The sequence below is a fragment of the Podarcis liolepis genome (assembly GCF_965112155.1).
Source record: "Podarcis liolepis genome assembly, chromosome: 8".
Classification (NCBI taxonomy): Eukaryota; Metazoa; Chordata; class Lepidosauria; order Squamata; family Lacertidae; genus Podarcis; species Podarcis liolepis.
In genome coordinates this window covers 61,357,620-61,381,427 of record NC_139560.1, presented here as the reverse complement: position 1 = coordinate 61,381,427, position 23,808 = coordinate 61,357,620, and the positions used below count along the sequence as shown (strand labels likewise).

The 23,808-nt window shown below is 40.7% G+C and overlaps 2 protein-coding genes across 4 annotated transcripts in view; one reads left to right on the top strand and one right to left on the bottom strand.

The window, feature by feature from the left end:
* ATXN1 (ataxin 1) overlaps nt 1-23,808 on the top strand; it is a 300,198-nt gene that overhangs the window by 14,778 nt on the left and 261,612 nt on the right. The gene's annotated exons all lie outside the window — the stretch shown is intronic.
* On the bottom strand, nt 305-8,195 carry STMND1 (stathmin domain containing 1). Of its 3 annotated transcripts, XR_014529634.1 has the most exons (5): nt 7,840-8,190; nt 6,128-6,263; nt 3,447-3,598; nt 2,012-2,190; nt 547-672 (listed from the first exon to the last, which is right to left on the bottom strand). XR_014529634.1 is itself a non-coding variant. In XM_083519717.1 (4 exons), the coding sequence occupies exons 1-4, from the start codon at nt 7,987-7,989 to the stop codon at nt 403-405; spliced, it is 708 nt and encodes a 235-aa protein (XP_083375843.1). In that variant the 5' UTR covers nt 7,990-8,195; the 3' UTR covers nt 305-402. The 3 variants fall into 3 exon arrangements, 2 of the variants coding, with proteins under 2 accessions (XP_083375843.1, XP_083375844.1); XM_083519717.1 differs by lacking the exon at nt 2,012-2,190 and having other exon boundaries at nt 305-672; nt 7,840-8,195; XM_083519718.1 differs by having other exon boundaries at nt 305-2,190.

Below are 23,808 nucleotides of genomic sequence, written 5' to 3'. Positions count from 1 at the left end.
CTGAGTGGACATACGTAGGATTGCACTGTTTATCCCTCCTTTTATCAATACCTCAGTGATTAGGATGGCAAAGTTTTCTTTTGCTCTAAAGTGGAAACAGTCAACAATGAGACCATTTTAAAGGTCTATTTCAAGTTTGCTATTCTGCTTCATTAACTCTGAATATTTATTCACTTACAAACTGTATCAATTTCTTCGTATTTGAAAATAATAAACAGTCCTGCTAGAATGAGTTACATCATATTCTTATTTGTCTGTGGGGAAGGAAATTGAAAATATCCTATCAAATTAAACCATAATCAAATGTTTTCGTTTGGTTTTTAGTACGTTTATTTTAATGCAGGTGAAAACCTAGAGATTTAACTTCCATAGCTCAAATATGTTTGAAAGAAATTGTACTGATTAAAATGCTTCATTTACCATATTATAAGTGACATCTGACTCCACCATACTGAAACCTTCAAAATTGCCATTTACATTATCATCCCAATCTTCTTTCTCTATCCAGCTTCCTGAACTCAGATTTAAGGAAAGCAACTGAAAAGTATTAGAAGTTTTTTCAGCTTCAGAAGCTGAACAGTCTATGTCACTCCCTGTAGTTCTGCTTTCATGGGAGGTTAGTGGTGATGGTCTGCCAGTCAGCAATTCCTTTTTCAGTTGCTCTTCTCTTGTCTGAAAAGAGATGCCTCTTTAAATGGGGCAGGGATACAACATTTGTAGAGACATGCATACGCATAGGCTAGCACCACAAACAAATTCTTAATGTGAATATAATTAACATGTGGAGGGGAGAGGTGGCTATTGCAAAGGTAGGCCCCGCCCTTACCTCAATGTGCTAATCGTTGCTTTTAGCACAGAGCTTGCAGGCATACAATTTATAGAAACAGATATATGAAAGCTGGGAAGTAAATGGCTCCTAGGTTATGGAGTGTCTACTAGGCACACTTTTTTATAACAAGAATACAAAGCGGAAAATGAATAAACTGCAGCTAAAATATTATGTTCATTTTTCACATGGTCTAGTCTTCATCTGAAGACTGCAAAAACAAAACCATACTTCCCATGCCCACTCCCTCAATAGTCTTATGAGGGTCCCTTTTCCAGTCATCAGAGTGGCTGGAAGTAGGGAGGCAGAAAAAGGTCCTCCTTTTCTTACAGCAGTGGCAATTTTAATCTGAAATCTTAGGCTCAGTACTGCGCCTAGAGCTCAGAAACTGCTCGCATTAATGAAATTCCTTGTCACAAAACACGCCTAGAACAATGAGAGTTTCAAACGCTGTTTATAGGTGCATAGGCCCTGTATATATAAAATCCAGGACCCTTTATTTTGAAGGGTGCATGGGGACAGCCTGTGTGCATAGAATTTGTATGCATGCATGTTCAGCATGAAAAAAACACTTTGAATATGTGAAGGTCATGGTCAACCACAGCAGTATTGATTTTCCCAACCCCATGCTTGAGTTTTACCCACGTTAAGACTATCTGAGTAAGACTGTCGTTAGAAGCTGTTGACCTTCCTGTCAGAGTTACAGCAGTTGCACCTTGGTTTTCGAACAGAATGTGTGCAGGAGCGTCCTGCAGCCAATCGGAAGCTGCAGGAGTCGCCCTGCTTGTTTGGCTTCTGAGGCAAACTTCGCAAATCAGAACACCTACTTCCAGGTTTGTGACGTTCGAGTTCCAAGTTGTTTGTAAATTAAGCTGTTCGAAAACCAAGGTACGACTGTACATTGCATGCTGAAGCAGGAACAACAAAAAGCCTTGTGGCATCTTAATGACCTAACACGTATTGTGACACTACAGTTTGGGACTAGAGTCTATTTCACTGGATGCATGTTGAATTTAATCAGATCATAGGATGGAGGGAAGGCAGGAAGGGGGAAAATTTCAAATTTGTTTTAGCCTCCGTCAGTAAACTTGTTTAGAAAGACCTCTTCCAGTAAGAGCCAAGTTCAGTAGTAACATGGGGAACAGAAGCTTTCTTAATTCAAAGATACGTTGTGATGTTACATACATTATTGATCGTTAGGTATTCAGATACTAGAATGTTGTAGTCAGATTAGTGGATTCTTCTCTTTTCAACACATGGCTTGTTTTCAGAGTCCTCTATTGTTAAATTATGTGCTTCCTTTTGATTTTGAGCTTTTCCAATTTGGCTGGTGGTTTCTTTGGTGGATTTCCTGTATCTATCAACTGTAGAAAAAGTAAAATTTTATGTATGTCCGTGAAGGAAGTCTGTTTTTCAAAGGGGAATTACCTTATTCTACTCTGTGCATGCATGTGAATAAATTAAATCACAGTATTTGAAATAATGTTGAAAAGAACCAATCAAAATAGAGAAATAATGAAAATATATTTTAACACATTACAATATACTTCAGAGTAAACATGCATAGTTACTTGGTTGTGTTTAGGTTACTTTTGTACATACGGTTCTCAGAGTCTTGCTAATGTTATCTCCAATGTTAGGATTTAACTTGTTTGCTACTATTTTTGAATCTTATATTCTATCTCCTGCATTTTTCCAGTTCATGTCAACTTTATACAGAGTGTTTCTTTTGTCAATGAAAGCCAATTTGGATTAAAATGCCAAACAGAAAAAACATACCCTAATACCTCAGGTGCCATGTCTCCTCACATGAACCAACTGGACCCTGCATTCTTCATCTTAGGTCCCTCACTGTGTGCCCCCTTCAAGGGAGGTGCAGAGGGTGGCAACATGAGAACAAGCCTTCTCAGTGGTGGCTCCCCGGTTGTGGAATGCTCTCTTCAGAGAGGCACACCTGGTGCCTTCACTATCTGTTTTTTAGGTGCCGAGTAAAAACATTTTTATTCACTCAGGTTTCTGGAATTTAGTTCTCTGCATATTTTAGTGGCATGGGGTTGAGTTGGATTTGTATATTTGTTGTATTTTAGGTTGCTTTAATTCTTGTTTTATATTTATTTTCTCTTCTTGTGTCTTTTGCAAGTCACTTTGAGTTCATTTTTTGAAAAGAAACAACTGACTAATCATTACAAGAAGCCCCGCAAGGTTTGAGGGTGTTTTGGGAAGGAGTGTTAGATATAAGGGGCAGCGAAAAAGAAAGGGATTAGGAGACCTTCAGAAATAAATTGATTGAAATAAATATAATAAATGTATTTATTTATGTAGAGATTTTTTATACCAACCTTCACCAGAGATAGTCACAGGGATGTTTACTATAATATATAATATAATATAATATAATATAATATAATATAATATAATATAATATAATATAATATAATATAATATAATATAATATAATATAATATAATATAATATTTCTCATACATTACATAAACAGCTTAATTAAATAAATTCTCAATTCCACAAGAAAGAGCCATTGCAGGAGTAACCCATAGTTCACTGCAGAAAATATCAACTCAGACTGGAAAGTGTATTTCTGTTAGTTTTGACATTTACTTACTGTGGCATCATCTGCTGCTCTGTTATTAGAGTTTGCACTTGAGGTCTTGATTATTCCTTGCATCCGAAGCTCCTCCAATATGTCTGATGATGTCTGTCTTTCTCTTTCTGTTAAGCTCACTGGTTTCTTGGAAAGTCCACCTCTATGTATGTCTTCACAAACATAAATGTTAAATTAATTTTTTTTTATATGACGGCAGTTTTTTAAATTAGGTTTTTTATTTTTAGAAGCATAATAAAAAGCAACACAAGGGCATTTCTTTAAACGTCGTCATTAAGTTTCAGCCCTCTGAATTAATTCATATTTTTGTTTTATAAGGTCCATAATATGAAGAACAGGGGAGTCAAGTTGGGGGAGGGGAGAATTGTGCACTATAACCTAAATCTGCTAAAGCAAAATACTGAACGCAGTATGTTCTCTGGAAATGGTTCATTAGGTGAGTGTTCGTATAATGAGTTGACAATTTCCATTGATTCGCATGGGAAAATTTCAAATGCGTTCCCAACCATGGAATGTTGACCCTCAAAAGCCAAAATACCCCTGGGAAAATCCAGGAAAAAATGCTCTCTGATTTGTCTAATCATTCCCCTCCTCCATTCCTGCCCTCACCACCAACCAGCGAAAGGCAAGCAAGAAAGTAAAAAATGCTCTCTGTTCAGATAGTTGAATCTATGGTATGTATGGTGAGTTTTGAGTACTAATTCCTCATTTCAGATAAGTGAATTTTCACATAGTGAAGAGGGAACTGCATGTATCTAGAAACTTTAGAGCAACTCTGTTATAACAGTAAAAAGTCAGCATCATTCACACCATCTTCAACCAGCCAAAAATATTTAGCCTGCACATGGTATTCAATTTCTGTGGACTCATATTCTATCTATAGATCCTCTTAAACTATTTATAGTTTATCTTGGCTTCCTTTGAAATGGGCTTCTATTAAATTTAAGCAAGAGGAAAATCTGCCATACTTTGAATCAGCCTCCATTTTCCTGCTTCTAGTACCCCCTGTTATATCTGAACACAAGAAGAGCTCTCTATGCTGAGTCAGATCAGCAGACCTAGTCTAGCATCCTGTTCTCACATTGGTCAATCAGATGCCTATTAGGTTCTGCAGACAAGACATGATTATGAACATAATTGTTATCCTAAGTTACTGTCCTGGGTTCCATTCCAATCAGCATGATGTCATGCCATAGACCTTGGTTCAAATGGGAATGTGTTCAGCCTGCTGCATATTTCAACTAGTGCCCACATCACTGTTCCTTGTCTGATTTCTTTTCAGTTCCCCCCATTGTTCCTGTGCATTCTAGTGCACATCTTTCTGAATTTTTCAGTTCATACACAAACAGTTCATCTCAGCAGTACTGACAGCTAGGCACTCCCAATTGTTTCCAGTGGTCATTTCAGTAAGCATGCTGGAATAGGAACACATGCTTTCATGCAAAAGGTCCCAAGTTCAAACCATGGTTTCTCTAAGTAAGGCTGGGAAAGACTCCACACTAAAACCCTGGGGAGCTCAGGACTGGCCCTACCATTGGGCAGAATGAGGAAAGCACTTCAGAAGGCTGTTGGGTAGTAGCAGCAGTCCTTTACAGTTCTTCCCAAGTCCCTCAGCCATTCCCCTCTGTTGCCACATGGCCTTTCCTGGGGCCTCTGGAGTGGTGAAAGACACTATCACGTTGGTTTCTATACATAAAAATGGGAAAGGGGCACCATCTTGTCCTTTGTCTCAGACAGCACAGTTTCTTGGTCTGACCCTGGGGAGAGCCACAGCCAATCAGTGTTGACAGCACTAAGCTACATAGAGTCTAGACCAATGGTCTGAATTGGTAGAAGGCAGCTTCCAGTGTTCCTATTCATATCCATGAGCAGCTCCTTGCTACTGTGGGCTGTACAGTAGTACCTCATTTTGCGACTGCGATCTGTTCCGGAGCCCCAGTCGCTGGCTGAAAAGGACACTGGACAAAGCACCGCATCTGCGCCCGGAGCAGTTTGTGCTTCTGCGCATGCGCAAAGCATGATTTAGCACTTCTGCACATGTGCGAGTGGCACACCCTGAAGTAACCCATTCCGGTACTTCCGGGTTTGCCGCGGACGTTCAACGGAACGGGCGCTCGACAAGGCGGACGCTAGAAAAGGTACCACTGTATATGCATGAAGAGTGCAAGCAAGAAGAAGTAAACCAGAAAGAAAACAAACAGATGAAACATCTAGGCAAGAATTGGCCTTTTTTAAAAAATCAGTGGACACAATGCAAATGTGCACTGAACATAAAGGTAAAGGGACCCCTGACCGTTGAGTCCAGTCGTGGATGACTCTGGGGTTGCGGCACTCATCTCGCTTTACTGGCTGAGGGAGCCGGCATTTGTCTGCAGACAGCTTCTGGGTCATGTGGCCAGCAAGACTAAGCTGCTTCTGGCGAACCAGAGCAGCGTACGGAAACACTGTTTACCTTCCCGCCGGAGCGGTACCTATTTATCTACTTGCACTTTTTGGTGTGCTTTCAAACTGCTAGGTTGACAGGAGTAGGTACCAAGCAACGGTAGGTCACCCCATCGCGGGGATTCGAACTGCCGACCTTCTAATCAGCAAGCCCTAGGCTCTGTGGCTCTTAGCCATTCTCTACCTGCTACCAAACACAAAACACTGCTTTGTGTTACTCAGATGCTAGTAATTCATACCTGTATTTTGTTCATTAGCTGGTGGTAGCTTTCCTGTACTGCTGTCTGGCAGCCTTCCTTCACTGGAATAATCTTCAGCAACTGACCCACCTTGGGAGACAGTGTGAACTGTTCCAGTAAGTGGATCATTTTCAGCCTGGGGAAAAATTGATATTAGCATTTATCTGCACAAAATTTATACAGTATAAAACAAACTCCAGTTGTTGAGTTTACTGGTGTACTTTGCTCAATTGTTTAAGTCTATTCTGTTCTCCTGAAGCTTGACACAGAGGGAGAGAACGGCTGAGGAAGATTAGCGCCCCCTGCCCTGGTATGACAGTGTGATAGTTGTAAAAGTAATCAAGGTTGTTGTAAACTTGGCTGCTTCACTGCAGCCCCCGTTCACTAATCCTGGCCTGCTTTGCATCTCATCACCCTTGGTTTGCTTGCACTGCAAACGTGCATCGCACTGGACAGCAGAGCATTGTCTTTGACCATATATTGCAGCTAAATTATATGTGCTGATGCAGCAGTAGATTCCTCCATGCCACACAGGCAAACCCAGCTCCTATTGACATAGGTTCTGCTCGTTAGTCTTGCCATTGCTGCACTGCTATCTATTTTTTTTTTTTTTTTTTGCAGAGAACTGCACAAATCTGTACAGTGATTACATGCAATGCTGCATAACAGTCCATTCCTCTGTCCCCACACTCCCCTCACAGTAGGAAAAATAAGACAAGACCAAGTTGGGGGGGGGGATGCAGGAAAATACTGGAAGTAAAGGAGGCTAGAAAAATGGATCACCATGCCTAACACATGATAGCACCCATGATCATGGTACAGGGTTCATTTCTCCAAAATCAGTTTTTGTTACATTAACTAGGAACGTTTATCCCTTTTACATCCTGCATTTGTTCTTCCCATAGCATCTGTTTGGTCACTAGGGGAAACTGGATCCTAGAATAGACAGGCCTTTGGTCTGTTCCAGTGGAGCACTTCTCATGTTCTTACGTTAAACATAACTTCCTGTAGCACCTGCATTGTGTTCTATACATTTCCAGCACAGGTGATTCAAATCATTTTAATTCAGTGTTGATCAATGCTGTAATTGTGGCAGTCTGGGCTTCAGCCTGCGCCGTGAGAGAGAATAGAGGCAAACCAATCTGTCTTCTACTGCTGATGCAGGAGGGGTGTTCGTTTACTATCATTGTTTGAGACATTTAATGTATAAAGCAATCGTGTGACTTAACAAGATATACTGCAGACAGGTAGCATCAATTTAAAAGCCAAAGAAAAAAATCAAGTACAATACCAAAATTTCCTAAAGTGCTCATCTATCAATGCAACAAAAAGGACAAATCCCACCCAACCCCACTAAAAAGATGAGTGGCACAGTAAAGGGGTAAATGGGTGGGGGGCCACCATTGTAAAAACCCATTTTCATGTTGCCACCTCTGCACGTCAGATGAGGCATGTGGGAAAGGGCCTCTGATGAAGACTGAAGGCAGGGCCTGGACTTGTTCATGTGGGTAGAGGTGGTCCTTGAGATTTTGCTGCCTCCTACAGGAGTCTATTTGCTTCCATTGTGCTACACTGTATGTGTAAATAAGGAAGACATTGTAGAGATACCACCATTCTCTAGTGATCTCCCATCTAAAGGAAGCAAAGCGTGGCAACACTGATCTTGGAAAGTAACCATTTGTAGAAGTAGAGAAATCTAAGCAACATATTACCTGCTTTTTGACTTCTCTGCTCTGATGTGGATTATTGGATGATGGTTCCTCGACAGTTGCCCTGCTGGAAGTGCTGCAACCCATGTTGTGACAAGTGCTTCTTTGGAAGCAGAACAGGGAGCTCAGCCTCCTGTTTTTCACAGAAACCATCACTATGGACTTAAGCTGTTGCCAAGGCCTGTTGCTACAATAAATCACGCCCAGCAAAGTGCTTTTGTCTAGCGTTTAGCACACTGTAGCACTCTGCATCTTAAGCCTCGGTGACCCTGCCTAAGCATGGACAGTTGCCCCAGGTCAGATGTGAACAGCAGAAAGGCAGCAAGAAATATTGGTAGATTCTTCCCAGTTATGGAGGGAAGGAACATTTTTACGCTGACCTTTTTCCTGCATCAGCTTGCATCCCATTCCTTTGCTGTAGCTGCAAAATAATGGTAACAACAACATTTTTAAGAACGATGGAAAGTTCATCAAGAGAGTGCAACTGTTTAGATTTCCATTGGTATAAAACATCAGAGACAGAAACCCTAAATATATAAGGGGATTAAACAACAACAACTGCTAGGGAAGCTTTTTAAAATGCATGTGTGTAAACCAGTTCTTACAATGAGTTTCACACAGCACCCTCCTTTGCTAATTGTGCTCCATACATTAAAAAAAGAAAAGAAAACTCAATTTCTTGCTCCAGTCATGCAAAACATGAAAATACAGAAAAGGAAAGGAAAATCATATAAAAGAGGCAGCCAAGACATTAGTTTTCTTGAAGTGTAATGTTTTTACAAGCTAGCTGTTTGTTGACTTGAAGTGGCTAGCAGTTATCCTCTAAGTATGATCAGTTAGCTGCTGTTTGGCCCAAGACTATTATTTTCCCGAATTTTCATGTAGGGTGTCCATGTGAAAATGAGGACAGGACTCCTACAGATACGGGTTTAGGGTAGCTAAACCGATTCGCCTGCTCTGGGTGCTGAGTCACAACAATATGTGGGAGGCCACTGATTTCTCATCCCTGTGGCAAAACATAGCAATGCTTTGTATGGGAGAGTGTGCAGATCTCCTGCTGGCTGCAAGCACATGTCTTCATCTGAAATCTAAAAGATACCATGTTCCTGTAAGCCCTGTTGCTATGGAAAATACCAGGATTTTATTGAGAGCTCTCTGCCTAACCTTAAGCCAGCCCAGAGATTCAGAACTACCAAAAGAAGAATGTTACCCAAGCTGATCTCAGAATAGCAGAATGCTGGGGAAATAAAACAACGAGGGCTACCAATAGACCATTCTCCACCACCCCACATACAATTATTTCCAGGAAGAAAGAATTTATTGCACGTATTAAGGGATTCTGGTATTGTGGGGAATAGTAATAGCAAAAGCAGTAGCAAAAGACTAGGAGGCAGTTTTGCTCATGGATAATCAGTGACATGAACATCCTATCTCTGAGATAGGAGTGCAGACTTTTTTTTTGCTAGGCATTTTCTGGTTATTTTAATTTCTGCATACATAATAAAAGCCAGCAGAGGGCAACAGCATCTCGTTGGAAAAAATAATAACAAGAATTGCACTGCAATTATGTTAACAATTGCACTACTGTACTGTTTATGTCACATAGTAATTTTGCCCATGATATTGGAATAAGCATAATATTAAAAAGAGGGTCGGGTAACCCTGATGCCATGTATTGGGTTTTTAAAATGCATAAATAATACATCTGATTGAATGCTTAAAAATACATTTAAGCACATCCCCATTCAGATAGAAATGTGCAGTTTCATCTTCCAAGGACTATAATATATCAACAGATATTCACTAGCAGAGAACTATGACAGGAGCTTTGTGGTTTCTAAAACACAATTTGAGCTCCCATTCCAGTCAGGTACAGGCAAATGTTTGCTGGTGAATTTCTAACAGATTCAGGGTACTTTATGAAACTGGAATGTAAATCTCTTGTAAAGTTACTCTCTCTTGTTCGTCAGGGTGAGCCTCTGGTGCTAATAGCAACTTTCTTAAGTCACCTCTTAGCTTTGGACACTTCATAAAACTCTAGGGCTGATGGGAATTTAGACTCAGGGCTACCATGATGAAATGACACCCCAGATTAAGAGCAGCTTCCGCGTTGTCTCAATTTCTATAATTTTTGAACATGTCGGTTTTTTATTCCCCTGGGAACCCATTTCATGACTTAGTTGTATTATTTACAGGCAGGTGTTATCCGTGTCATATAAAATAATCAGTTTGTAAATCCGTATTTATTCACATTTTGACAAGTGGTAGAAACATGGATATTCAGCCAAGCATTGGACTAAAGTGGCGCCTCTTGCTTGGCAGATGTATTTATCTTGCTAGCATATTGACTAGTTTTATATTAAGTTGTATTTAAATGAATCATTGTGTTACTGTAGGTTGATGCTGTTTTTCTCTCTGGGATTGTGTGAACCATGGAGAGTAGGTTGTAAATAATTCATATAAACATAAATAATATATAAGCAGTTAAAAACCAAATTGTTTATTCAAAGTTCCTAGAATCTTTTTCAATTTTAAGAATAAGTGAAATGTCATATCAAGCACCTGGGTGTTGTCCTAACATTGAGTTGACCAGTATAAATACTACTAAGATGAACTGGGCCTCCCCCCCACTTTTGGCTGTTGAATTAAACTCAATTTGAGCGCCTCCGGCTGTTGCCTGGGTTGCATGCCCCTAAATCTGGTCCTGGTTAAGAATTTGCATTGTCTCTGGCTAATTCATCTGGCTAATTCCACATGCAAGACTGTCCCATACTCCTATAGTAATTAGATACAATGGGATTAATATGACAAGTTTTTTATTATTTAATCACAGTACATACAACATTTATGTTCTAGATCAGTGATTCCCAATTGGGGGGCCACTTAGCACACCCACTTGGTCTGTGGGACCATTCACATAACGACATCCACCATATATTTATCAACATTTTCAAAAGTAGGGGATCCATGGCTTGGCTTTTGAAAAATGGGGTCTGCAGTACTTAGCTAATTGGGAACCCCTGCTCTAGATAGTTTTTGAGCTAGGTCCCTGCACAAGAATAAGCTTTAAAATTTGCTATTAAAGGTCTTTCAAAACATAAGAGTTGTCATTAGGAAAGTTTTCTCATACAACAGCCATTCCACTACCAGAAGCCTTGTTCTTAATGTGCTGCAACAGGCAAATCCAATCATTGTCTTGTACCTGCAAAAGATGTTTCACAACCCCTAGCTGCTGCTGCTGTTGCTGTTGCTTCTTCTTCTTCTTCTTTGGCGATCACTCGTAGCTGAGTAAAATTGTCTTTCAAAACGGGTTTAGCAGTGAGTTGGTAAGTGACTGTGGAGACCAGTTCTGGATCCGCACATCCTTCCACAGTGGGGACATAGGTTTCCAGGTGGGAGTTGATCATGGTGAGGGTTTGCCAAGTGTTCTTTCCTCTTGGCACGTTTCTCCCTGTCGTCCTAGCAAACCATGGCTATTATTACAGCAGGTGACAGTTAAGCTTGTGTGCTAGTGCTTACACAACAAGGCCTATTTTCGATCCTCTTGCACTAAACACATTGGATCTCAACCAAAGAGTTACCTCCCACTAAGCCATTTGCATGGTAGACACATGGAAGTCAATTGACTTTATTTTGCCATGACCAATGGGTCCACTTTGAAGATGACTTAGTGGATACAAATCATAAAGTCAGTTTTCTGCTCTCCCAATTGTTGAGCGGCTTCTGTTTGTCTCATGGAACAGTCATTTGTTATCGCTGGAGATGTTTCTTGTATGAGTTTAGCTTTCCACTGAGCCATGTAGTGCCTTCTCTGGTAGGATGCCTTGGAGAGGCCCTTCCATCTTAGCCTAAACAACTTGATAGAAAGTTAAATGGAATGCAATCCAGCATACATCACCCAAGACTCCCTGGGTATCCCTTATATATTTAAAAAATACCTGAAAGCAGAATCTGTTTTTTAAATAAGAGAGACTTCACAACCTTGAAATGGAGGAAAAAATTGAGGCAGCATATAAAGCACCATGGAAACACCAAAATAAAAAGCCTGAAAGGCTAAAATATTGAAGGAATAGAGTGCCTTTGTGCACAAATGTGAATTTCAACCAGGGTGAGTAGGCAGGTACAACTGTACGATGCTGTTCTATACATAGAGAGAAGAGAAATCAGTTTGCTTTTTCCCCCCTCTGAAAAGCATCCGCCTCTAGCATGGAAGGCGGTGGCTATTTTTAAATCCCACAGCAACATTTCACAGCAACTGCATCTGAAACATGTTTTCAAATGACTGATCAGAGTAGTTGGGGATCAGATGAAAAAAAAAAAAGGAATAGGAGTCTGAATCATCTTGAAATAGGAGACAAAAGAGACCATGCTGAGTAACGGTCAGAAAAAAATCAGATACAACAACACTACAAACACATTAATAAGAGAGAGTTGGGGAACTTCCAGATGGTGCTGATTTAGGGAATCACATGAGCTTTCTAGCATATCTGATCTTTTCAGTAAACAGCTGGTGTCTTGGCAGTACATATAATAGGCAGTGCTGGTTTCCAGTGTCTTAAGTGCTATGGCACTGGTAGCCAATGTGCTTTACTGCAGATGGTGGTCTACAACTCCCATCACCTGCTTCAGCCAATGATCAGGTATGGTGGGAGTTGGACTACAAAATCTAAATGGCACCACACTGGCTATCCCTGTGGTGTCTTGTGTGTAGTAGGTCCTCTGCATAGAGGTGAAATGCTACTGGGTGACAAAGAGAAGGTGGAACTGCTCAAAAACTACTTTGCGTCTGTCTTCACCCAAAAGGAAAGCACTGGCCAACCTGGTGATAACAAAATAAAGTATCCAAGGAGGGAGCTGCAGTCCGAGATAGGAAAAGAGGTGGCAAGGGAACACCTAGCTACTTTAAATGAATTCAGATTTCCAGGACCTGATAAGCTGCACCCAAGGGCACTAAAGGCGCTTACAGATGCAATCTCAGAGTCTCTGTGTGTAATCTTTGACAATTCTTGGAGAACAGGTGAGGTCCCTGTGGGTTTGAGGCAGGCAAATGTTGTCGCTATCTTCAGAAGTCAGGGAAAAGAAGACCCAGGTAACTACCAACTAGTCAACTTGTTGTAGAAACCAGGAAAGGTCCTCGAACAGATAATTAAATAGTTGGTGTATGAGCACTTAGAAAAGGATGCTGTGGTTACTAAGACCCAGTATGGGTTTCTCAAAAACAGGTCATGCCAGATAGAATCACAAGATGGATGGATCAGGGGAACACCTGGCTTGCTAGTAGTATGTGTGAAAAGGATCTAGGGATCCTCATAGACCATGAGCTTCATATGAGTCAACAGTGTGATGCAGCAGTAAAAAAGCTAATGCTATTCTAGGCTGCATCAACAGAAGTATAGTGTCTGGGTCAAGGGAAGCAAATCATATTTAGTATTTTAAAAATAAGTAGAAACAATGGAATACTGATCTAGATCAGGACCATTTTTGAGGGAGGTTGGAGGGAATTTAACCATTTGCCCTGACATGCCCCTCCTCTCTGCTATTTGCTTTGAAAGAGAAGCTTCAGTTGTTGCCGACGAGAACTTCTTACCCAATGCAAAGAGCAGGTACTAGTGCAGTGGCAATGAAGAATCTGGATCAGTATTGTAACAGAGACAAAGGGTTAAGGCTTTCTCTTTACATGACATAGTCCTAATTCAGGGCTCCCTACAGCTACTATTTACAGCTTTGAAAATCACACAATTACTCATTGCATGAATTATGTCACACCTCTCTTTGAAGAACTATATGCTTTATTTTTCTAGTGGAGTTCCTACTCTGAAATGTTATAATAAAAATATTTTTATAAAAAATAGTTTCTAAATGTCCACAGAGGATTATTTAAGACTTGAAATGTTTTCAGTCTTCTGAATTACTTCTGTGCTCATGTAATGATAATTTGACTCATGTTTTGTCTACACTACAGATTTTGCAAGTGCACTTATTGGTAAAAAGCAGTGTGTGTGTGTTCGAGAGAGAAAGAACAGTCTGTTACCATTGCAAATGAAAATAAGTAGAAGGCAAATATGCAGTTTAAATATAAAACCCCTACTTCTTGCATTCCCTTTGCTCATTAACAAATAAGTAGTATTTTGATACAATCTGTTAACACACTAATTCTTTTGTAAGCAGAAGAAACTATGTTCCCGAGCTTTTGGTTAGCAACAGAGCTGCCAGATTCCCCCACCCCTCGACTCAGGCTTTGGACCTTTAATAACATAGCAGGCAGAAATTCAACAGGTGGTTTCCCAACATGAAATTTCCTTGGTGGGTGGAAACCTGCACCCATTGAATCAGTGCATGTCATATGGCTATGAATATCTCAACCTCTTGCCGAGGAAGTAGCAACCTTAAACCCAGTAGGCAATTCAGCTCAGAACAGACTATGAGTCAAACTTGCATCTAGGGTGAAATCTGAAAATACAACTCTAAATACATAATCCATTATTTGAATTGTAAATCAATACACCCTCCCACCAGATGTCAAAGAGAACAACAACTACCAGGCTTTTAGAAGACATCTGAAGGCAGCCCTGTTTCGGGAAGCTTTTAATGTTTCATGTATTATAGTATTCTAATATTCTTTTGGAAGCCGCCCAGAGTGGCTGGGGAAGCCCAGCCAGATGGGTGGGGTATAAATAAATAAATTATTATTATTATTATTAATACTCTTTGCACCTATCTTAGTCAAGGCACCTTAATCTGGAGGTCATGTACTCTAAGCTTCATTTTAGCCTAATTATCCCATAAAAACGAACATGTCAATAAAAAGATAGATTTTTAAAATGGCTTTCTTTCCCATGGAACTCTATGAAAATTTTCTGTCTCATCTCTGCTAACTGCTTGCAGGATACTCCCTCCCCACCCCCAACTCTACTTTCCTTTCAGAAGACAGTTATCCTTTTTATAGATTCTGTTATGTGTGTATCCAGCTGAAAGCTTATCATGCCAAACAGGAATTAATACAACAGGGCTGCAAACCTTTTGGGCCAGTGAGCCCATTTGGAATTTTCAGAAAGTGCCATGGTACCAGTCACAAAATGGCTGCCACATCCAAAAGTACAAAAAAAGGAGAAAGGAACACAATGGTGTGAGCACCAGCTTCCCCATCAATGGAAAAAAACAACCCCAAAACTACATTAGCCACCAGCATACTTGCTCACAGGGAGAAGTCCTTTGTACCTGTCCTTCAACATTCTGTCCCCCCACCCAAAAATATCACCCTGTGGTCATACCTTGCTCTTCTCTGTTGTTGCTGCTTGTTTTAATGACTTGGGGGCTGGACTTGCATAACCTGGTGTTGCACACCTTTCCCACTTGTTTCTTCCTTGTTGAAGTGTTCCAAGGGGACAGCAACAATCTTCAGGGTTTTAGGCTGCCATCCTCACCATGTCTTCTCAGAAGCGAGCCCTACTGAATTCACTGGGGTTTACTCCCAGGTAAATGGGATTAGGATGGCAGCTGCTTCACATATATTCACTATCCTGCACCTAAATTGATGTAAACCCCCAAATTACCTCATTAATATGGAAGGGAGGTACAATGTCAAGCCGACTAACTCTATTAATCAACCCCCTGGTTCTAAAACTGAAAGCTGTCAACATGCCATATTCAGGTGCACAGTTTATAAAGGGCTCCTGACATTGTAGACTTGAAATACAGAAAGCTGCACAGTTCCTTTAAAAGATGTGTATTTTAATACTGAATCTGAAAAAGGCTTGGATAAAAATAGCAGCCATGAGTAAATGGCTAAATATGTTTTACTTTAGGGGTGGGGGAGAAGACTCATACAAGTGATTAAGTAGAAAACCCGCATATAGTATTAATCTGTAGTATGATTCATATTAGGCATGTGTTTATAAATATTCATAGTTAGCTCCTACAAATCTGATTAATTGACTCTTCTGACATCACTGCAGCCCTTTTATATAATCCTGGTACATCATACCTCGGCGTTCTACTCATGTCTCTGAATATAATTTTAACACATTTTGCTTTAATTCAGGGCCAATTCTCACTCTACTGAAGGGCATACTGAGATCTATATTATTTGCTTTTTGCAAGCCCCTTCTTTTGCCTTCATGTATGATATTACTTCACATCCCATGTAGAGATAGCCTTCTATTGTCTGGTCGTGATGAGATTTTCCTTAGCCCATGGTATTGAGACATCAGACTGAGCCTTAGCTGGGGAGAGTAACTAGCGCTACACTTGCCGGCCTCCAAAACCTAGAACATAGTTTGGAAAACACATTGAATCCTTTCAACAGAGCAAGTACAAAACTTTCCCCCTTCCATGGCATTTTGGGATAATAAAACATTGTGAGATTATATATTCTACTGAAAAAAAGTAATCTTTAAAATCAACAGAAGTTTTCAAGTGACTAAGGGCTCATTAGGCTTTGTCATATATATGCCAAGCCTCATCGAGACCCAGCGGAGACTCACATTCAGGCTCAGAGATCAGTTACATTTCAGATACTGGCTCTGCTTAGAGTGATTCAAGTTACACAATTCCCTGGAGGTGTAGCACTGAAATAATTCAGTACAATAACTAGACTGCAGGGCATTTCTCCAGAACTATTTGGGCTTTGCAGAAGCCTTGTAAGCCAGAGAGCCAACACAAGAGTAATTGTTAGTAAAACTGGAAACAAAATTTAGGAAACATGCTGGGTTTATTTTATCCAGCCTTATTTCTATCCAAACTCCAAACCTGATGTTTGAACATGCTTGAATTTTATTTTCCTGAGTAACTGTACATTAGCAATTAAAATCGCTGATCAAAGACCAGACCATATGTGCTACCCATATTTATTTATCTATGGTTAAACATACCTTTGTTCTCATTGACACCTGCAGCATAGCAAATTTCTCAGTTCTTGTTTTTGCATAAATTGGGAAAAGCTACACATTTAGTGTAAGATCCTGCTGCCGATAGTAAACGTTAATTTGTAGCCTCGTTTCTGAAAACCCTTCGGGAAATCATTAAATGAACATAACTAGAAACAGAATTGCAAGCCAATAAGGATGCATGCCAGCACATAATCAAAGAGCCAAACTGATAAATATATATATTTTAAAATATACCCATTTCACTCCCCAGAGCATAAGCAACCAGAAAATTCAAATCTCCATTGAGCTGAATAATCGAAAAGGGAAAACAAAAACTGCCTAGTATTTACACGGATCCTATTTTTGTTCCAAGGACACCCCCAGCTCCTTTTGTCACAAAGTGTTGTTGTCTTCCCACCCCTTTTCAAAAGTACATAGAGCTGGAAGTGCAACACACTTTCCCATGTCTTCTTTCAGCTCTGTGTGCTTTTCAAGGCTCAGATAAGCAGTTTAAAAGGAAATGGGGTGACTTAAGAAGCCAAGAGTGAAAGTTGGGGAGAGAAAATCGTATGGCAGAGGGGGAGCATATACAAACAAGTTGGAGTCAGTATAAATGATCCTCTAGAACAGGCTTCCTCAACCTCGGCCCTCCAGATGTTTTTGGCCTACAACTCTCATGATCCCTAGCTAGCAGGACCAGTGGTCAGGGATGATGGGAATTGTAGTCTCAAAACATTTGGAGGGCTGAGGTTGAGGAAGCCTGCTCTAGAAATCCCCACCCTGCCCCCACTCAGGGGTTCCCTCAGCCACCATAATTCATAGATCACATGTTAACTGAGCCATAAAGATTTCTGTCCCAGCACGGCCATGGTGCCAAAACAGTGATCCTTATGGATCCTCATAATTTTTGCAGTGACTCCTTTAAAGCCACCATAAAAAAAACATAGGCCACCACTATGCTCAGAGATGTGTCACATTGTTTGTTGGCACTTTTCCTGGCACCTCATCTAAAGATCACCAAGTTCCACAAGGATCTGTGGCTTGGAGTGATGTTTCTGCAATGCCAGCTGAAATACCAGCAATTACTGGATCTGTGATTTTTAACTGGGCAGTCTACCAAGGTTATGTTTAGTTTGGAGATGGTTTGAGGGGGGCCAGGGGGTCTGTGTGAAAACATGCATGTTCAAGATTATCCGCTTCCATTACTGGCTAAAGCAAATGGTGTGTGTATATGTATACGCATGCGTACTTTCTTTTCAATTTTAGCTGTTCTTGGGGTTAGAGTAGCAACCTTGGTGGTGGGCAATGTCTACAGCACATGCTCAAAATTCCAGATGTGCCCACAGGCTCAAGACCTTGAAGCGTTGCTGCTGTTCAGTGCAAACAATACTTAGCTAGATGGACCAATTAGCTCAGTAAAATGCAGCTTTCTGTGTTCCTGCAGTACCTGAGGATGCCCCAATACATTGTGTCTTATGGCAGCATACTGTTCCCATTTTATTTTCCCAACACACCTGTGAGGTAGGTTAGGCTGAGAGAAACTGATTGGTCCAGAGTGGCTTGAGTGCAGATGTGAACTTAGTCAAAGTCACACTCTCCAAACACTCCACCACCTCAGTTTTTTTTTTTTTTTTTTTTTTTTTTGCACCCTGCTGGGATTTTATAAGCTGTTGTGTGAGGAGTAAATGCTCGCTGGAACAGATGTTGGTTAAAAAATTAATACATTAAAAAAACACAACACCTTGCAATCCTAGCTTCACTTACCTGTGAGGAAGCCCTTTGTTGAATTCAGTAGGATTTAATTTCTTAGTAGATGTGGTGAGGATTGAAGCCTTATCCTTCTTTTTCTTCTAAAAGAAATGTTCAAAATGCCTTCTGCAAAAAGGACATTTTCAGCAGAAAGAAACATATGGCAGAGGTTTGCTGTGATAAGGATAAATTATATTCACTGTATTTACATCATGTGCCCTCCCTGACCTTCATCTGACAAATTCAGACTCTGAGGCACAGTCAAACTGATTACTTCAATCTGTCAGGGAATGTTACCTTTCAAATGGCACATGCAATTGTTCTGATGGCTGACAAGTCCCATCGCCACTTTTCTGTGTATTAGGACAAAGGCTACAAAACTAAGCTAGAGTTCAAGGCATGGGATAAATGGGCAAATCCCATGTCTCCTGATATTCAAATACTTGAGAGGTAGCATTGCAACTTACTCTTAACTGTACTTAAGGCAAGGAGCAGTTGAATGGTTCACATGTTGTTGTTGTTATAGTCGCGACTCTTTGTGACCCCATGGACCAGAGCACGCCAGGCACTCCTGTCTTCCACTGCCTCCCTCAATTTGGTCAAACTCATGTTCGTAGCTTCAAGAACACTGTCCAACCATCTCATCCTCTGTTGCCCCCTTCTCTTTGTGCCCTCAGTCTTTCCCAACATCAGGTTCTTTTCCAGGGAGTCTTCTTTTCTCATGAGGTGGCCAAAGTATTAGAGCCTCAGCTTCAGGATCTGTCCTTCCAGTGAGCACCTAGTTAATGGTTCATTAAAGACTCAGCACATGGAGAGTGGCACTGAGTGGCACTTTAGAAATATTTAGTAACCAATATATAGAGATGGGGCACTGAATGCTCCAAATTTGCAGAATGGCAACATTCACATGTGAAAGGCTGAAAGCTAAGAATACTATTTGAATTGTGTGAATATTCAAACCCTCTCTCATAAATCTGTTAAGCGTGCTGAAAGCTGTTAGGAGACCCCACTTTGCTTCACGCAGCTACAATTCCCAGAGTTCCTTGGGAAGAGGAATTGACTGTTAAATCACTCTGGTGATTATAATTCCGTGAGGGGAAAAGTGATTCGGGGAAGCCACCACTGTTTAAAGTGGTATGATATCGCTTTAAATGTGTGGAGCAGATGCAGGCCTTGATTTTGTTAGTGAAATTTCATCATGTTGTGATTGCAGTTACATGTGCCCTGAAGCAAACTGTATAGTGCTTTGACTTCATGTTGCTTGGCTTTCAAAGGGATTTTTTCCCCATATAATAAGTAGGTTTGTCATGACCTGTACAAAAGGGCGGCAATTCTAGTGAGAAAATACAGGCCCATTTGAAATGCCAGTTCCACTGCATGAAGTTAGGTATAATACAAGCTATCCAATTTGTCTAATGATAACTTTATATAGTGCCTCCTCCAACCTCTCTTGTAGAAGTATTTTTTGTGAAACAAAATCATGCACATAAGTTGAGAAGACATTTATAAACGTGGTGTGGGGGGGGTGTAGAGGAACCAATACATTGAAAAGAGCTTTCTAACCTCTGCCAGCAGATGGACCTCTTTCACTGTTGTGACCACAGACAACATAGCCGTCATGTGAAAAATTTCCCCTTTTGGAGGGCTAATTTTCCTAGTCCAATGCCTTTTATAGATCCGTTTGCCAATAGTTTTTAGTGAGCATTTTCATTTGACAACCTGCTTTTTAATGTAGCTTAATAATGTTTTATTACAGCATTGCACTTTTTAACGCAGGCCATTGATTAGGGGCTCCATGGTGCATCAGCTACCTGTGTTTTGTATCCTTGGTGAGAAGAGGAGCAGAGCAGGGAGGACTATATCCAACCCAATTCCTCCACCACAACCCCAATTTCTGGATGTATAGATGACAAATAGCCACATGGATTGAAAAAGAGAACTGGATTAGGAAGGACATTTTAGAATTTTTAATTTGGTGCCTCTGTTGTGGTCATTAAGCTGGTCTCTTAGGGCAATTGGGACAGTGCCCCACAAACCTCAGCCTGACCCCCATTCCTTCCACTTGGCTGCCTTTTGACTTACCACCAGTCAGAGGGTGACTCTGCTTGTCATGCATCTACCGTTGGTCTCCCTGCCTCCTGCCCTGCCAGTCGCAATGGGCACCAGCTACCACACATCACTTTCTGCAAATCCTCTTGTCTCTCCTCTGAGTCATCATTGGTAGACCCAGGTCAGGTCAGGTCAGATGACACTGTTAGAGCCCTTCATGTGGTCATATATGTATAGCAGCAGAGCTAATGTGAAACCAGGCTGGATATATGGAGAGCCGGGAACTATCTCTACCATTTAGGCTGCCTTTTCCCTCACTGGTGTACACCAGCAATTTTCCGAGTAAGGATGTACCTGCGTGCAAAGTTGTGTGGGAGAGGTTCCTGGAAAAAGGGTGCTGAGTTGAATGTATGGGACAAACGAAGAAAATTGTTCTCCCCATCTTGATGGGTGGATTAATTGTCATGGTCTTCCAACTTTGGTCTGCTGTGTGAAAAGTGAATGTGTAAAGGGCTAATGATGGCTATGCTTCTGTGAATACCACAGGCGGGGAGATTGCCCCTGGGGTTAAAATCCTGCTTGCAGGTTTCCCACAGGCCACTATGAGAACGAGATCCGGCCTGTCCTTCTTACGTTCTTAAGTGGAGATCCCAACATATTGTTGTTTACCTACCCACTCTTCTGTGTGTAACGCAGTATCTTTCAAAATAAAGATCAGAGTTTGAGCACTGACACAGAGTGCCATAGAATTGTTTTAGATATTACGTCTCTGAACAAAACTCATAGAGCGTGATTTTTCTTTGCACATTTTGATATGTAAAACATAACCCTAGCAATGACTTTCCTTGGAAATAATGAAGGAAAAGTCATTCACCCATAGACTTTCCCCCCATCCCTTGGATAGTCAAATGAATTCATAATGAATGATATCACACATGCATGCTAACATGCATGCTAATACTCCTTTTTCTTTAGATAAATATGTCAAGAGCCTAATTGGATTATGTTTGACACAAAACATACCAAAGTTCAAATGTACACCAATGGTCAATAACTGCTATCAGAAATCAAAAATATACTATTGTAAGATTGCCATTTATTCCAAAACACAAAACAAAGCATGGAAAACACCATAAAAGCGGCGTGGGTAATTTTCCTGGGGGCTAATTCTGGGAGACTGTTTTGTACATGATTGAGTTGGCCTTCCTGGGTGTTTTGGTGTATGATACACTTTTGTCACAATAAGTTTGAGGTTATGCACATTTCTGAGTGAGACTGTGTAGTCTATAACTGTAGTTACAGGGAAACAGTGATTATTTCTCCACCGAGTACAACTATTGCACATGTTTTGCTGCGAAGTTGAAGGTACACTGTACCTATTCCAAGCCCTTACTCTGCCTACTTGTACCATTTTAAGCAACCCATCAGTTTGCTCAGCATGAGATTCTTAATCTCAGGGTCATGGGTTTGAGCGCCAACTCTACAATTCTATGAATCATTTGTGTGCCAATAGGAGGGGCTGGTGATGTAGTTACTTCCGTGCCAGTGTTCCTTTGACCAGAGTTGGGTGGGAGGGGGCAACAATGGCTTGGAGGATGAGTTGCTGGTTCCTCTTCCTTGCTGTCCTGCTTTGTAGTGTGGGATCAATATAATAAAGGGCAGAAACTATGTGGCTTCCAAAACATAAGAATTGGAGCTCACCTACGTTATTTGCTGATAAGCTTTCTTGCTGCAGTTGGTGAAATTTCTAGGTAATCCTATCATTTGAAGACAGTCTGATGTATAGTACAACCACATGCAGTGTACAATTTGACATTACGAGCTCTGCAGCAATATCCGAGCACTACAAGCTTTTCAGTTTGGTGCATTCCTTTTTATATTTCAGTGACCTATTTTTTATGCGTTCCGCATCTGTTCTAGAAGCTCACTGACAAGCAGAAAACAAAACTGTTTACCAGCTGAACTCACAGCTGTTGCTAGTATTGGAGACCTAGCCAGAAATGACTGTTTTCTTGGTAAGCTCATCCTGTTGAATGAAACTCTCTAGAGTTTGCTGAAAGTTTGCTTCAGCTGGAGTAGTGTCAAGAGTTCCCACATCTTTGTTATCATCATACTTCGGCTTTCTTAGAATCTTAAACATACATTGACTTATCCCCCTCCCCGCCCAGACTCTCAGGAGGTTTAGAATGGTCTCACAATGCCAACATCTTCTCAGGAATCTGTATTTTACCAACAAACATCAAAGTGGTAGCTATGCTGAAACTACACAAGCACTAGTAGTATTCATTTGTATTTTAAAAGTCACACATTATTTAACTTTCTTTACAGAAGCAAGCTTGTTAATCCATTCGAAAACAAGCACATCATTTTACTTTGGAAAATTATGTTACCATTGGATTCACTGCTGCAAACTTCAAATTACTGCATGGTTATTAATATAGTTGGGCCGGTTTTTGGAATTCCCTCCTGTTAAATATTAGACAGGCATTTCTCTGCTGTCTTTTGGGCACAAGCTGAAGACTTTCTTTTAACAAGTCTTTTAAGTGGAGATCTTTCCCGGCCTACATCTATATTGGAATTGTTTTTTAAGATGTTTTGCTTTATTGCTTGTTTGTTTCCTGCCCTAGGCTCCTTTGAGAGAAAGGGTGGGAAAGAAATATAATAAATAAATAGTGAGCTCAGCATAGAGTTGCAAGCCCTGGTTTTAAAGGTGTGTGTAGCAAACACCAGAAATCAAACCCAGATTCTGCAAACAGCTCAGCAGTTGTTTGACTCAGGTTCAAATATTGTTTCAGGATATAAACATGTGAAGCCTTGGTAAAATTCACATGAGACATGAAGCTTCCCAAGATGTGTGTCAGATTCACATCTGAGCTAAGATTTTCCAAATGACATAGGGCCTTATCCACCGCTGCAGCTCTGCTGGTGCAGCAGGCATACATGGGTGCACTGGGGCTTTCTGTTCTCCTTCTATGCTCTCTTGTCCCCATGACTCTTCAAATCAGATCCAGAGGATTTGGGGACCCCCTGGGGCAAATTTTGGGGGCGCACAGTGGGAGTTGATGAAATGGTAATAATGCTCCAGTGAATGCCCACTGGTCCCACACTGGACACAACTCATAATTTCAACTCTCGTCTGCTCTTTATTCCACTGTCTTTTTGCATAAATGTAACATTTTATTACCCCAAGGCCTGTAGCCAAATACTTTGAGGCAGCAAAATATCTGTAAGGATCTTTGATTTATTTTTATTTTTTTAAAAAGAAAATGTAGTTTACATCCCACTGTGGCTGAAGAAGAAACTTCTT